This window comes from Geotrypetes seraphini, chromosome 11 (assembly GCF_902459505.1).
Source record: "Geotrypetes seraphini chromosome 11, aGeoSer1.1, whole genome shotgun sequence".
Lineage (NCBI taxonomy): Eukaryota > Metazoa > Chordata > Amphibia > Gymnophiona > Dermophiidae > Geotrypetes > Geotrypetes seraphini.
This window is the reverse complement of record NC_047094.1, coordinates 132,991,910-133,006,094: the sequence shown is the minus strand read 5'-3', so window position 1 is coordinate 133,006,094 and position 14,185 is coordinate 132,991,910. Positions and strand designations below refer to the sequence as shown.

Sequence of the window (14,185 nt, the reverse complement as noted above, 5' to 3'; positions counted from 1 at the left end):
GAAGAGGATAACGTTAAAGCCATACTCACTTCCCGGAAAAGCTTTAGGGGGGCAGCAATAGCCTTCTGCTCCTCTAGATAGGATGTCCAGGTCCAGCCTTCCACTTTCTCCTCACCAGGGCCTAAATTGGACACAAATCAGCTTATGAAGCAGCCCAAGGGTACATACAAGCACCTAGTCTAAGAAATACAGGCTAGCTTTCCTTCTCTTTCACCCGACACAAAATGAGATCTGTAGACTAGCACAGTCACATGGATCAGCTTAATGTGGTCTCCTCCTCCTCAACTCCACCATCAAAAGGGTCGTTGACCTGTATGTTTGACAGGCTAAGTTTAGTGAGGTTACTTACCTGTAACGAGGATTTTCCATGGACGGCAGGGTAAGTCAGCCACATGTGGGGGACAGATTAGCTCTCCTACAGCTCAGAAAGCCTTTTGAAGACCACCCCCAACCACCATTCCCACCCATTTCCTGTTCAGTTTTGGCCCAGCTATAGGCAGGCTCATCCAAGAGGGTTTGTGTAGCTGACTTATCCTGCTGTCCACAGAGAACCTCCAATACAGATTAAGTAATCTCACTTTCTCCACGGACACGCAGGATGAGCCAGTCACATGTGGGCGACACCCAGGCTGAGGGCTATGAAGCGGCGTTATTTAATGGAGTGTGTGTTCACTCTTCATGGCCCACCAGGTATGCTGTGGTAAGGTAGCAAGGTTGACCATCACAAAGGAGCGGCAATAGGGATCTCATTGTTTAATCCCTTGGCCACGTTCTCCTATAGTTTCCTGGTTTTCTTACGCCAAGCTCTTTCACTTCAGTGGAGAGAAGCGTGGTCCAGAAGCATGACTGGAGAAGAAGAGCAGGGTCACAAGCCAGCAGCAGACTCAGGCCGCTGGATTGTGGGGAACTTGGTCATAGACCCCAGCCAGGGCGGTGGGACAGACCCAGATGAGGTGGGCAGCAACCCCCCTTGCCAAGAATAGTGTCCTGACGGAACAGAATCAGCGGGCCCTGCATTCTGCTCTGGTCCTTACTGGGGTAGTACCAGTGAGAGAGCCTGGGCAGGAGCGAGGGGGAATTGCTAATGAGCTACTAGACCGCCAGGGAAGTATGGTTGAGGCCTGGGATCCTTCCACCGGGTCTGGGAAGGGGGGGTCGTGTCTATCCCGAGGGGAAGGGGAACGCTGCTGGTTTGGGGGTAGTGGTGGTGTTCGGGAGTGGGGGCATGCACGCTGATGGTGGGGGTGGGGGTCTGTCGATTTGGGGGTACTTCTGCTGCTGAAGGGAGATCTCTGCTGGCGGGGGGAGGGGATGGCTGACAGCAACAGCGGCAGAGAAGGGACCCTATCGGGAGGGAGGGTGGTAGGGAAGGAATGGTTTATATTCGAGATACCATTTTTCTCCTAAAAAGGGAGGGGGGCAATAATGGTATCTCGATTTATATCTGGATGGGCTTATATTCAAGTGTATAGGGTATACATTGAAGTCTTAATTTGGTTTTCTTTGGGAGTTCAGTTAAAGATTTTTGAATGCTATGAACTTTTTTTCTCTAATTTCTTCTTTTTTTTTTTTCGTGTTTTCTTTCCTGTTCTGTGCTTGGGGTCTCTAAGGAACCAGGGCCTTGGTCAGTTCTAATTCTAGTCTGGAGGTGTTGCTGAGGGTATTTCGGCGGGGTGGGGGGTTTCTATTTATTATTCTTCTATGTTTGGGTGAGGGAGGGGAGATTTCGTAGTTTTTCTTTTATGAAATTTGATGACTTTACAAATTGTTAATCTGTATTCTGGTCTTGTTTATATTTCCGACCTGTCCCGTTCTTGGTCCCCTTGTACTTCTTTGTCATCAATAAAAATTGTTTTGACATAAAGTTTGGAGATAGCTCATAGAGACTTTTCACAGCTGCAGGAGGGCACACACAGCCCTTATGAAGGTGAGAAGCCTTTCAAGCAATCCTTGTGCTACACAGGACTGCACGAAAGGAAGCTTAGGGGCAAAGTTTAAGGAGGTTTTAGTCGTTCTTATTACTCCTTGAGATTGCACGATAGTGCTTTTGGAGCAAGAGGAGTAGAACGCTTTTCACTCAAAGAGCAGCTGGGCTCTGGGACTTGTTGCCAGAGGGTGTGGTGGTGCCCGTTGGCATGTCTGGGTTCGGAGGAGGGTCGTATAGATTCCTGGAGGAGAGATGGACCTGGGGAAGGCCACTATTTGTTCCTGGGTTTGGTGGCAGGGAGTCTTGCTATTATTTGGGTTTCTGCCAGGTAGTTCTGACCTGGATTGGCCACTGTTGGATGCAGGATACGGGGCTAGACAGAAGGACCATTGGTCTGATCCATATAGTGCTCCCCTGCAAATTCGCGGTTGGTGGTCCTGGTCATTTGCGGTATTTTCCGACTGCGAATGACCGGGCGGGAGAGGGCAGCCGGCGAGTGAAGGAAATCACTCGCGGTATGCTCCGACCGCCTCTTCCTGTACTAAAGTCGGGCCTCACCAATCAGGAGCTGTTGGAGGGGTTTGGAGATCCCCGCCAGCTGAAGGAAAAGCGTTTCAATTTTGCATGGGCCCCTGCCCACCCATGGCTAGAACGCGGTATCAGGTCAAAAGCGCGCCGGGACAAAGGCGCGCCCAGACAATTGAGCGCAGCGTGCGCCGCCGCACTGCTCTAAATTACTGTTTTTAGCACTACAACGGGGGGGGCGTGGGGGGGAACCCCCCCACTTTACTTAATAGACATCGCGCCGCATTGTGGGGGGTTGTAACCCCCCTCATTTTACTGAAAACTTCACTTTTTCCCTGTTTTTAGGGAAAAAGTTCAGTTTACAGTAAAATGTGGAGCGTTACAACCCCCCAAACCCCCCATAACGCCGGCGCGATGTCTATTAAGTAAACTGGGGGGGTTCCCCAACAAAAACCCCCGTCGGAGCCCCTAAAAACTGTAATTTAGAGCGGCGCGGAGGCGCGCGCTGCGCTCAATTGTCGGCGCGCGCTTTTGTCTTTCGCGCCGTTGTCTATGAACCCTAGAACGCTGATCCAACCCAGCATAGTACTCGTTAGGTCCAGCCCCCTCTCTAATTTCCTCACCGTGCTGACTCGTACTCCACTCCTCACTCTCTGTGTAGCTCACGGTAGCATCACCTCCAGTGGTCTTTCTGTCTTCCTGCTTCTCCTCCTGTGGCATAAAAAGTTCTCAGAACGTTGTACTTAAGGTAAGCTCAGGAGAAGCCCCTTTCCCCCCAATATCCCAGTGTAACCTATCATATGAACAGATTGACTGAAAAATCAAGTTAAAGAAATTCTACCTTAGCGTCATGCATCAAAGCCCTTACGAGTGGAAATATCACAAGACAAAAACAAATCCCACCATAAATGTATGCATAGCTTCTAAATACATGAAAACGTTGATCTCGCTTTACTTGTCAATATGCCCTTTTGATGGTCCTCAAATACATGTAGTGACCCAAACAAAGAAACTCTCGGTCAATAACTCAGCCTGTGGTGGTCAGTGTTTTTTCAAATCAAATAATCAATTCATTGTCAGGCCTAATTCAAGTATCAGCACTGAATTTCCGGGCCTTTGACAGCTGCTAGAAGTTATCCAGGTCCAACCAATATTCGGTTCCAGTATCTGAACATGTTGGCCTAATTCTATACAAGACGCCTATAATTAGGTGCCTAGATTGGGGCGTCTAGCTGATCTAGGTGGCTAACTTAATTTTTTAAAATCAGATTAATCGGTTCCAATAATTGAAAGTGCCATTAAAAACCAATTAAAAAAATTAATTATCAGGTAGGCACCTATCTCAGTAAGCGCCTACTGGCAAGTAGACATAGTTAGGGACGGATTTGAGGCAGAGTTTAGACATGGATTGACTTGGGCACGATCAGTTAGGCCAAGAAAACCCAGGCCTAAATGGCAGTGCCCCTACGGATTCAACGTCTACTGACACCTAAGTCTGCCTAGCCAATGACTGACAGCCATGCTGAGCAACGCTTTTGAGTTAGGCGACATAGAATCAGGCTCGTTAAGACTAATTCTAGGGATAGTTATCAGAGCACCGGCCCAGATGATTATCTGCTTCTGACCTGCACAGCACTATTTAGCCAAGCAGGAGTCTCACCTGCCCAGTTAAAGAGCACCGAAGACTGTTCTTCATATATTCTTAGCATTAGGGATAGTTCACAGTCAGAATTTTGCTTCTCTCTGAGTGATGAAAGGTTTGAAGGTGTAAAGCGGCTTGATGATTTAGGAGAAATAGATTGTGGTGAACAATGCTAAGGTGGGAAGACGGCAGGGGCCAAAGAAACCAAAAATGGAATCACAAGAGGCCAGGGGGAGGGGGGAGCAGGGCTGGGCCCAGAGTATTTGACACCCTAGTCCAGGGGTAGGCAATTCCAGTCCTCGAGAGCCGGAGCCAGGTCTTCAGGATATTTCACAATGAATATGTATGAGATGGATTTGCATGCACTGCCTCCTTGAGATGCAAATCTATCTCATGCATATTTATTGTGGATATCCTGAAAACCTGACCTGGCTCCGGCTCTCGAGGACCGGAATTGCCTACCTCTGTCCTAGTCGAAACCTTCCATTGTGAATCCAGCTCAAGACCTGCAACCCTCCCCCTTCCATGTCCAGCATCTCTTTTCTTCCCTTCTTTACTCTTCCGTAGGCCAGAATTGCCTCCCCTTCCTGTGTGTCCAGCATCGCTCTCCTTCCATACCTCTGAGCCAGCATCTTTCTCCTTCCCTACCTCACATCTCCAAGGATCTTTCAGTTATTTTGCAGTTCGAAGAAACTTACTGCCCTCACCAAGGACAAAAGTGTTTCTGCAAACTGTACAAAATTTAAAAAATCCATCAAATTCATCATTGTTGGTTGTATACAGACCCCCGACACAGGCGACACGTGCCGAAACACGACTGTGTGGGTCTTTTCTATAGAATAAATTGATCATTTTCAATTAAAAATAACTTTAGACTACTACATTTCATCTCGTTAGCACTGTTTCTCACACTGCTCCTACTATTGCAAAGACTTTCCTCCTTTTGGGGGGTTTCTTCCATTATATTCTATTAAATTTCTAAACTAAACAATTAAATTAGTAGAAATACTTTTAAAAAAAAAAAAAGAATTATATTGCATGTTAGCACATATACACCAGTGCACACTCCTTTCCTGAAGGCCTAAGTCATTCGTTTCTGTTGCATTATCGCTTCTTCGCCCCCCACCCTTTCTTCTCCCATCCTTACCATTTGCTCAGATTCGTATTCCTCCTCTGAGGGACTCTGGTATTCTTTTCTCTTGCGTTTCTTCACTGGCTTCAATAGCTCATTGCTGACAGTGCTACCTGCTGAGTTCTCCACTATAACCGACCTGTACAAGATATGTCATGATTACTCATGGCAGAATAATCTTACTCACTGCACTGCATTGCTGACTGCCACGTTCGCTATTACAATTAACCTGCACAAGATGGGTCATTGTCATTCACTACAGGAAAATGTTATTCACTGCACTCAACTGCTGCACACTGCAGGATAATGTTACTCACTGCACTCAACTGTTGCACACTGCAGAATAATGTTAGTCACTGCACTCAACTGTTGCACACTGCAGAATAATATTAGTCACTGCACTCAACTGTTGCACACTGCAGAATAATATTAGTCACTGCACTCAACTGTTGCACACTGCAGAATAATGTTAGTCACTTCACTCAACTGTTGCACACTGCAGGATAATGTTACTCACTGCACTCAACTGTTGCACACTGCAGAATAATGTTACTCACTTCACTCAACTGTTGCACACTGCAGAATAATGTTACTCACTTCACTCAACTGTTGCACACTGCAGAATAATGTTACTCACTGCACTCTATAGTTGCACACTGCAAGATGTTATTCACTGCACTCAACTGTCGCACACTGCAGGATAACACTACTCACTGCACTCAACTGTTACACACTGCAGAATAATGTTAGTCACTGCACTCAACTGTTACACACTGCAGAATAATTTTAGTCACTGCACTCTATAGTTGCACACTGCAGAATAATTTTAGTCACTGCACTCTTTAGTTGCACACTGCAGGATAATGTTACTCACTGCACTCAACTGTTGCACACTGCAGAATAACGTTACTCACTGCACTCAACTGTTGCACACTGCAGAATAACGTTACTCACTGCACTCAACTGTTGCACACTGCAGGATAACGCTACTCACTGCACTCAACTGTTGCACACTGCAGAATAATGTTAGTCACTGGACACCATAGTTGCACACTGCAGGATAATGTTACTCACTGCACTCAACTGTTGCACACTGCAGAATAATATTAGTTACTGAACACCATAGTTGCACACTGCAGGGTAATATTACAGGAGTGAGGGGTTCTGGAAGAGCATTCCAGTTTTCTACCACTCTCTGGGTAAAGAAGAACTTCATTACGTTCGTACAGAATCTATCTCCTTTCAACTTTAAAAAGTGCCCTCTCGTTCTCCCTACCTTGGAGAGGGTAAACAACCTGTTCTTATCTACTAAGTCTATTCCCTTCAGTACCTTGAATGTTTCGATCATGTCCCCTCTCAATCTCCTCTGTGCGAGGGAGAAGAGGCCCAGTTTCTCTAATCTCTCACTGTACAGCAACTCCTCCAGCCCCTTAACCATCTTAGTCGCTCTTCTCTGGACCCTGTTCTCTGGGGATATTCTAGTGTGTCCCGAGGACTAGATCGAGAACCTCAGCAGTAGTGCAAGCTTAGTCACTTTAAATACAGGATTCTACATATTGCAGAACATCGTTGTTCATATTGAAGCAACTGGCTGGCAAGGTGATTTTGCCCTCCAACTAAGGAATACTATACTTAAGAGATTCTATGCTTAGTGTTTATCAATTATAAATGGAGGGGTTGACACTGAAAGCAATTTAACTGCAGGAGAAAAATCAGGCTGGCCAGTCCTAGAGCAGATGCTCAACGACATCTGGACAGTGCCACCAAATATTTGCTCTGATCGCCGACCAGGTGAGGCTCTGGTCCAAGGCCCCGGCGGTAAAAGGTGCCAAACACCCAGGGCCGTGACATCACCGGCCCACATATTAAGCTTCCCTGCAGCTTCAGAGGCCACCGTTGAATATTGTGCTCTGTTTTTCAGTTTCACTGCCTGGAAAGGGGAAGGCATTGAGTAGGTGTCCACTGGGCAAATACCGACCGCCACTGGGCAAATACGGACCAGTTACCTGTTTATTTTCCAACAAATTAGAGGTTCTTTGAGGGTACAAAAAAGTTTGTCACCTTTTCTGGTGGAATCAAATACGTTAAGAGTCTTCAACATAGCAATGGCTCAAAAACTGAGTGGAAGACACAAACAAGCCAAGGAGGGGTGAGAAAGCAGTAGGGAAAGTGGAGGTATTCTAGTGTTTATCCCAAAAATACCTAATTTTTTATTTTGCATCAGAGTGTTTTATTGGTTACAACCTAAAATCAGAAGACCTAACTATATCCCAAAGCATACCCGAGAGACAGAAAGTGAAAATAAACAGACAAAATGACAAAGAACTAGGGCAGTAGGAAATGTAACAGAGCAAATGAGAACCCAAGCAGAGCGAGGCAGCCTCAGTCCTCGAGGGCCGCAGCCCAGTCGGGTTTCCAGGATTTCCCCAGTGAATATGCAAATAGATCTCAAGCATATTCATTGGGAAATCCTGAAAACCCAACTGGACAAATTTTTCGCCGTCCCCGCAGGAACTCGATTTCCCTGTCCCGTCCCTGCAAGTTTTGTCCTACAAGTGCTGCCTCGAACACTTACGATTTTAAAGGGTTTGAGGCTTGTGCAGTTGAGGACGGAGCTTGCAGGAATGGGGCAGGGACAGGAAAAGAACTCGCCAGCAGGAAAATGAGTTCCTGCAGGGATGGGGGAAAAAAATGTGTCCCCATGTCATTCTCTAGTTCTTAGGTCCAAAAATAGGTGAGCCAACTATAGCATGAAGGCTTTGTGGAGACACCCCTGTACTCTGCTATTATCCTCTCTCCCTGCCCATCCCATCTTCCAAACCTTGTGTTATTCTCTCGCCCAATTCCCACCTTGGAAAATTTCTTCCACTTCTCTACTTCATGCTTTGCACAATCATCTTTCAAACCCATTTTTTCCATCTTATCTCTCTCTCTCTCCAAGGTCATACAACCTTCTCTCTCTACCCTATTCCCACATCCTGTCATGTGCTTTTTCATCCTCTCACAAAGCCTGTCTCCTCTGCATTGCTGTGTGTCTCTCTCAACTCATCCCCCACATGATTCTCTGTCAAATTCTCACCACCACCACCACACACAAATTCTCTCTCAAATCCACCTCCTCTTGCGACACCTCTCTCCAATGTTTGGAATGCGGAGGGGGGAAAAGAGGAACTCAGGATTAAAACTGGAAGACAATAACAGGGCAGTGTTCCTTCTCATCTCACCGTTCTTTGAACTGCCGATGACAGTGCTCACTGCAGAAACCTCTTCCCTCTCTATGGCTTCCGCTCACATGCCTGCGACCGCAAGTATCACAGTGGCACACGGCATTCAGGGTCAGCAGCTTGGGCTTCTCCGACACATCTGGATTGAGAAAGAAAAAAAAAAAAAACACCCAGAGAAGTCCTACACTGTAATAGGGTACACCGTCAAAAGCACGCCGGACTTTGACATGCCGACAATCCCTCGGTGACATTTGCACACCACCGCTTTTAAGGCTTTCCTTGTGCTCCTGTTGGGGGGGGGGGGGTTTGGTCCCCCAAGTACACTGAAAACTCCCGTTTTCCTTTCCTTTCGCTGTTGGGGAGTTTTCAGTGTAGTGGGGGGTTCTCATCCACCCCCACCCCACCCCCTAAAGGAGTGCGAGGACTTGTAAATGTAGTGGGGGGGGGGGGTTCCTCCCCACACCCCTCCTCACAGCGCTAACAGAAAGGCTTAAAAGTGGCGGAAGTGGCAGCTTGCGTATGTCCTGCGCCAAAGTTCGGCGTGGTTTTGATGGGTCACCCTGTCGTTCCTAAGAACATAAGAATAGCCTGACTGGGTCAGACCAATGGTCCATCAAGCCCAGTAGCCTGTTCTCACGGTGGCCAATCCAGGTCACTAATACCGGGCCAAAACCCAAGGTGTAGCAATATTCCATGCTACCAATCCGAGTGTAGCAGTTTTCCGGGTCTTGCCGCGTCTGTGTAGATTAGCCTGCAGGGTGAAATTCATGATGATATAAACCATCTAACTTATCTCAGTGCATAAATCACCCTTGTCCCGAACTCCCTTGCCCTACCCCGACCTGTAGGGGAGCCGTCCCGCACAGTAAGCATTTTCTCCGATTCATCTACTTTCTCTGCTTGGTCATCTTTCCGTTTTTCCATGGTCTGGATCTTCTCAGTGCTGACCACTTCCAGCGTCCCATAGTCATTCATCCTGAACTAATGACAGAGCAATGAGACAAAAAGGTAAAAACGGATGCAGTGGCGTACCTAGGGTATGAGGCACCCGGGGACCATCATTTTTTGACACCTCCCCAATGTAAAAAAATATTTTTTGTAATAACCAAGAAACGGAATAAATGGTCAGAATAGAAACAGGCAGTGAAAATTTTCTTTTATTGAAACTCATATATGTAACCATTATTCCAAACATAACATAACATAACATAAATTATGTCTGAATTGTCATGACATCAGAAGTACATATGGAGTAGTTGCAGGTGATGTTTGGGACAGTTCTGATTGTGTTAGTTCGGTTTTATGTGTTTTTTGAATAGAAGGGTTTTTATTTCTCTTTTGAAGGTTTTGTAGTCTGTGGTCGATGTCAATTGGTTGTAGAGTTGGGGGTCGAGTGTTAGGAGGTTGTCGAACAGTTTTTTTTCTTTTGACGATTTTGGTTGGAGGGTGTGTGAATGGTGCGTGAGTTCTCCTATGGTTGAGGTGGATTGAATTATTTAGCTGAAGAAATTAGTTACCCCCTCATCCCACACACATTAATTCTCTTCCATTTTTGTTCCCATTATAAAAAACACTGATAAGTTCCCAGAAAAAAAATAAATTAAAATAAGAAGTGAAAACAAAGGCCCCTACAGATGAGAACATAACATAAGAATAGCCTAACTGGGTCAGACCAATGGTCCGTCATGCCCAGTAGCCCATTCTCATGGTAACCAATCCAGGTCACTAGTACCTGGTCAAAACCCAAAGAGTAGCAACATTCTATGCCACCGATCCAGGGCAAGCAGACACTTCCCCCCATGTCTTAATAACAGACTATGGACTTTTCCTCCAGGAATTTGTCCAAATCTTTCTTAAAACCAGCTACGCTATCTGCTTTTACCATAACTTCTGGCCACTTCATTTCTAAGCTTAGATCTTTTCTTCCAAACAGAGACCTTGCTAGAAGTTTTTCTTCACCCAACGGGTGGTGGATACCTGGAATGCGCTTCCAGAGGGCGAGATAGGACAGAGTACGTTATTAGGGTTCAAGAAGGGATTGGACAGTTTTCTGAAGGGGATAGAGGGGTACAGATAGAGGACTACTACACAGGTCCTGGACCTGTTGGGCCGCCGCGCGAGCGGACTGCTGGGCACGATGGACCTCTGGTCTGACCCAGCAGAGGTACTTCTTATGTTCTTAAATACCACAAAGAATTTTAAAAGTGGCACAAGCACATTTGAACTGGACTCTAAAATATACAGGGAGCGGGTGGAGATTATAAAGCAGTGGGGTCACATGATCAAACTTGCGCTTCCCAAAAATCAATCTAGCAGCTATGTTCTGGACTAATTGTAGTCTAGTGAGACAGGTTTTAGTAATAGTAATAAATCACAAGAAAGGAAGAATTTAACATTTGGTTTTAAACACACTGTACCTTCTTTGCATGCAAGCAGCAAAGTTACGGAAGCCGTTTCTGAAAGAATTGAGCTCTGTTATTGCTCTGAATGATTCCTATAACAACATTTCCTAGTAAGCCGGCCTTATGATAAGTCACATAGGACTAGATCTACCACCCCTCAACCTCAAATTATGTCCAATGGTAAAACCAGAGGACATCATTTGAGGTTGAGGGGTGGTAGATTCAGGGGCAATGTTAGGAAATTCTACTTTACGGAGAGGGTGGTGGATGCCTGGAATGCGCTCCCGAGAGAGGTGGCGGAGAGTAAAACGGTGACTGAGTTCAAAGAAGTGTGGGATGAACACAGAAGATTTAGAATCAGAAAATAATATTAAAGATTGAACTAAGGCCAGTACTGGGCAGACTTGCACGGTCTGTGTCTGTGTATGGCCGTTTCGTGGAGGATGGGCAGGGGAGGGCTTCAATGGCTGGGAGGGTGTAGATGGGCTGGAGTAGGTTTTGATGGAGATTTCGGCAGTTGGAACCCAAGCACAGTACCGGGTAAAGCTTTGGATTCTTGCCCAGAAATAGCTAAGAAGAAAAAATTAAAAAATTTAAATTGAATCAGGTTGGGCAGACTGGATGGACCATTTGGGTCTTTATCTGCCGTCATCTACTATGTTACTATATGTTAGATATTAGCTTTTGTAGACTTATACGTCCAGAGATGAGAAAGCCTCAGGCCCACCACTCCACCGCTGTTACTTTTCCAACCGCGGGAAGAATTACATGGTAACCTTCATCATTGGCTATTCCACATACAGTATATCCAATCTTTCGTATAAGAGTTTTAAATATGCTTAAATAACATTTATCAAAAAAAAAACCAACTATATATATATATATATTTAGTATATAAGATACACTTGGAGTCGGATGACAGCAGCTACCTCAGGAGATCCTTGATAAAGCACACAACACGAAACATGTCGGGTCTGACTCCCGGGCTTTGGCGAAAGCAAAGATAGGTGCGCAATAGTATAATATTTAAAGAAAAACGAGATATACAAAATATATATATATATATTTTTTTTTTTTTTGATAAATGTATTTAAGCATATTTAAAACTCTTATACGAAAGATTGGATATATGTGGAATAGCCAATGATGAAGGTTACCATGTAATTCTTCCCGCGGTTGGAAAAGTAATAGCGGAGTGGAGTGGTGGACCTGAGGCTTTCTCATCTATGGACGTACAAGTCTACAAAAGCTAATAATATCTAGTCCTATGTGATTTATAAAAGACTGTATTATTTTGGACTGATATCAAGGGCACTACACTATAGCCATAAATATACATGGGCATTATTATAAGAGAATCTCAGAACCAGGACTCATTTTATTCTTCCTCGGGTGCAAATTCCACCCCCCTCTTTTACTAAACCATGAAAGCAGTTATTAGCGTAGGGAGCCACGCAGAGCATCCAGCGCAGCCCCTTGCGCTAATAACCGCTATCGCCGTGTAGGAAAAGGGGGTTTAAAGGTTACTTTTTTTATTCCAAAACAATGGAGAGGGAAACCAGTGAAAAATAAATCACTCCAGTGCTGGGAATACAAACTATATTGACACCTAGTGGACCATGAGACATGCCCCCGAGGCAGACCTCCACCTGGGGACCGAAACACGGGCCGTGTCGGGCCATCAACTGGATCCTTTCAACATCAGAACATCACGTTCACAGGACTCTTTATACAAGTGTTTTTATTCACGTGTTGCTGTATTTTTTTGAATTTATAGAAATACATTCAAAATGGAAAGGATAATTGCTATACAGCTGGGAAATTTAAAAAAAATTTCTGGTTATTTGGGAGCCATTCACAAGATACTGTAAAGGTTGAAATTATTGCATAGAATAAATATGAATTCCCTTTTCTTCATACACGTCCAGGGTGGGAATATTTTATGATTTCTTTTGTTTATGATTAATTGTTGGATATAAGGGAGGGGGGATATTTGATGAAAGCTACAATTTGATGATATAATAAGTAATGTTAAAGTATAAAATTATTGTATTTGAGTTATATGTATTGTGAGTTTAAAAAAAATGAATAAAGATTTTACAAAAAGAAAAAAGAAATAAAAGATTGCTCGTCTCAAGATTGACGCGTTCTCTCCTGAATATTCAATGCCAGTATCCCGATAGAGCCCACCATTGAATATTGGCATTTAATTTTGCCTTCATCTTACCCAGCAAATATTTGGCTTTTATGCCACACTGTTCCTTGCCTTTCATTAGACCAGGTTTCTCTAGACCCGGTCCTGCTTTTTGCTGGACATATTTTGAGTGACCTCAATTTCGTGATATCTAGACATCTACCATAAAATGTTCACTGATGCTAAGACAGGCACAGTTTCCCCACTTTGAGTACAGATTCTTACCCTCAAGTTGCTTCCCGGAAGCGTAGCCACTCCATCTTTCCATTCAAGTACCCGAACAGTGTTGCACGTTTGCACTCCACTAATCTGAGGGATGACAGTTGCCGTGATAGGCTCATTCCCAGTGCCTCTCTCTAGCCCTGGAGTTCTCTGTGACTCGCGGGGGAAACGCTGAACCTCCCCCGTGTTAGCTGGAAGGTTAACAGCTGTGGCATTTCCTAAAAAAGTAGGGATAAACCAAAAGGCATCAGTCCCTTAACCGGGTTGATTTTGATTGACTCCCATCTCTACCCTCTATTTTATCCGACTGGACGGACAGTGCTGCACTGTGTTTGGATGTATGGTGGGCTGAGGTGTGTCTTGTAGGTGGCTGCTGTTAAAAGATGACGGCTTCTGTAATTTAGGAGGATTTGGGCACCTGTGGATGATTATTGTTCTTTGGTTGATAATCTTTGTTCTGGACACCCAATTTAACAGTTAAAGCTGTACCCAGTGGCAAAGTACATGGGTGAAGGTGGGGGGGGGTTCAGCCCCGGGTGCGGTCTTTGTAAGGGAGTGGCATCCCCAATCCCCCTCTTCTTGCCACGCACACCTTGCCTTCCCCTGTGCCTTTTTTACGTCCCCGGTGCGAGGTTGGCGCTCTCTCTGATGTCACTTCTGGGACCAGCGTCTAGGAAGTGACATTACAAGGCGAGCTGACACCAATACGGGCAATGCTGTTCATGCCGGAGAAATTAAAAAGGTACGGGGAAAGAGAAGGGGGTGCCACTGCTCCAGGCACTGCTCACACTTACTACGCCACTAGCTGTACCTTATTTTTGTGTAGCGGTGGTGGAGGTGGGGGAGGGGGGGTAAGAGGTGACTTCTGTATTGTTTCAAAATAAATAAAGATAACGTATTTCAGAAAGAAAGAAAAG

At 45.3% G+C, this 14,185-nt stretch overlaps 1 protein-coding gene across 12 annotated transcripts in view; it reads right to left on the bottom strand.

The window, feature by feature from the left end:
* Positions 1-14,185, bottom strand: part of L3MBTL1 (L3MBTL histone methyl-lysine binding protein 1) — a 64,472-nt gene that overhangs the window by 37,670 nt on the left and 12,617 nt on the right. For 8 of the 12 annotated variants that reach the window (XM_033914203.1, XM_033914201.1, XM_033914199.1 and 5 more), the window contains exons 3-8: positions 13,272-13,486; positions 9,287-9,431; positions 8,451-8,589; positions 5,242-5,365; positions 3,076-3,163; positions 30-121 (exon numbers count right to left, since the gene is read on the bottom strand). In XM_033914203.1, coding sequence (XP_033770094.1) covers positions 30-121; positions 3,076-3,163; positions 5,242-5,365; positions 8,451-8,589; positions 9,287-9,431; positions 13,272-13,486 — 803 coding nt within the window. The remainder of the gene's footprint in view (positions 1-29; positions 122-3,075; positions 3,164-5,241; positions 5,366-8,450; positions 8,590-9,286; positions 9,432-13,271; positions 13,487-14,185) is intronic. The other 4 variants (XM_033914208.1, XM_033914207.1, XM_033914209.1 and 1 more) reach the window with 2 other exon arrangements.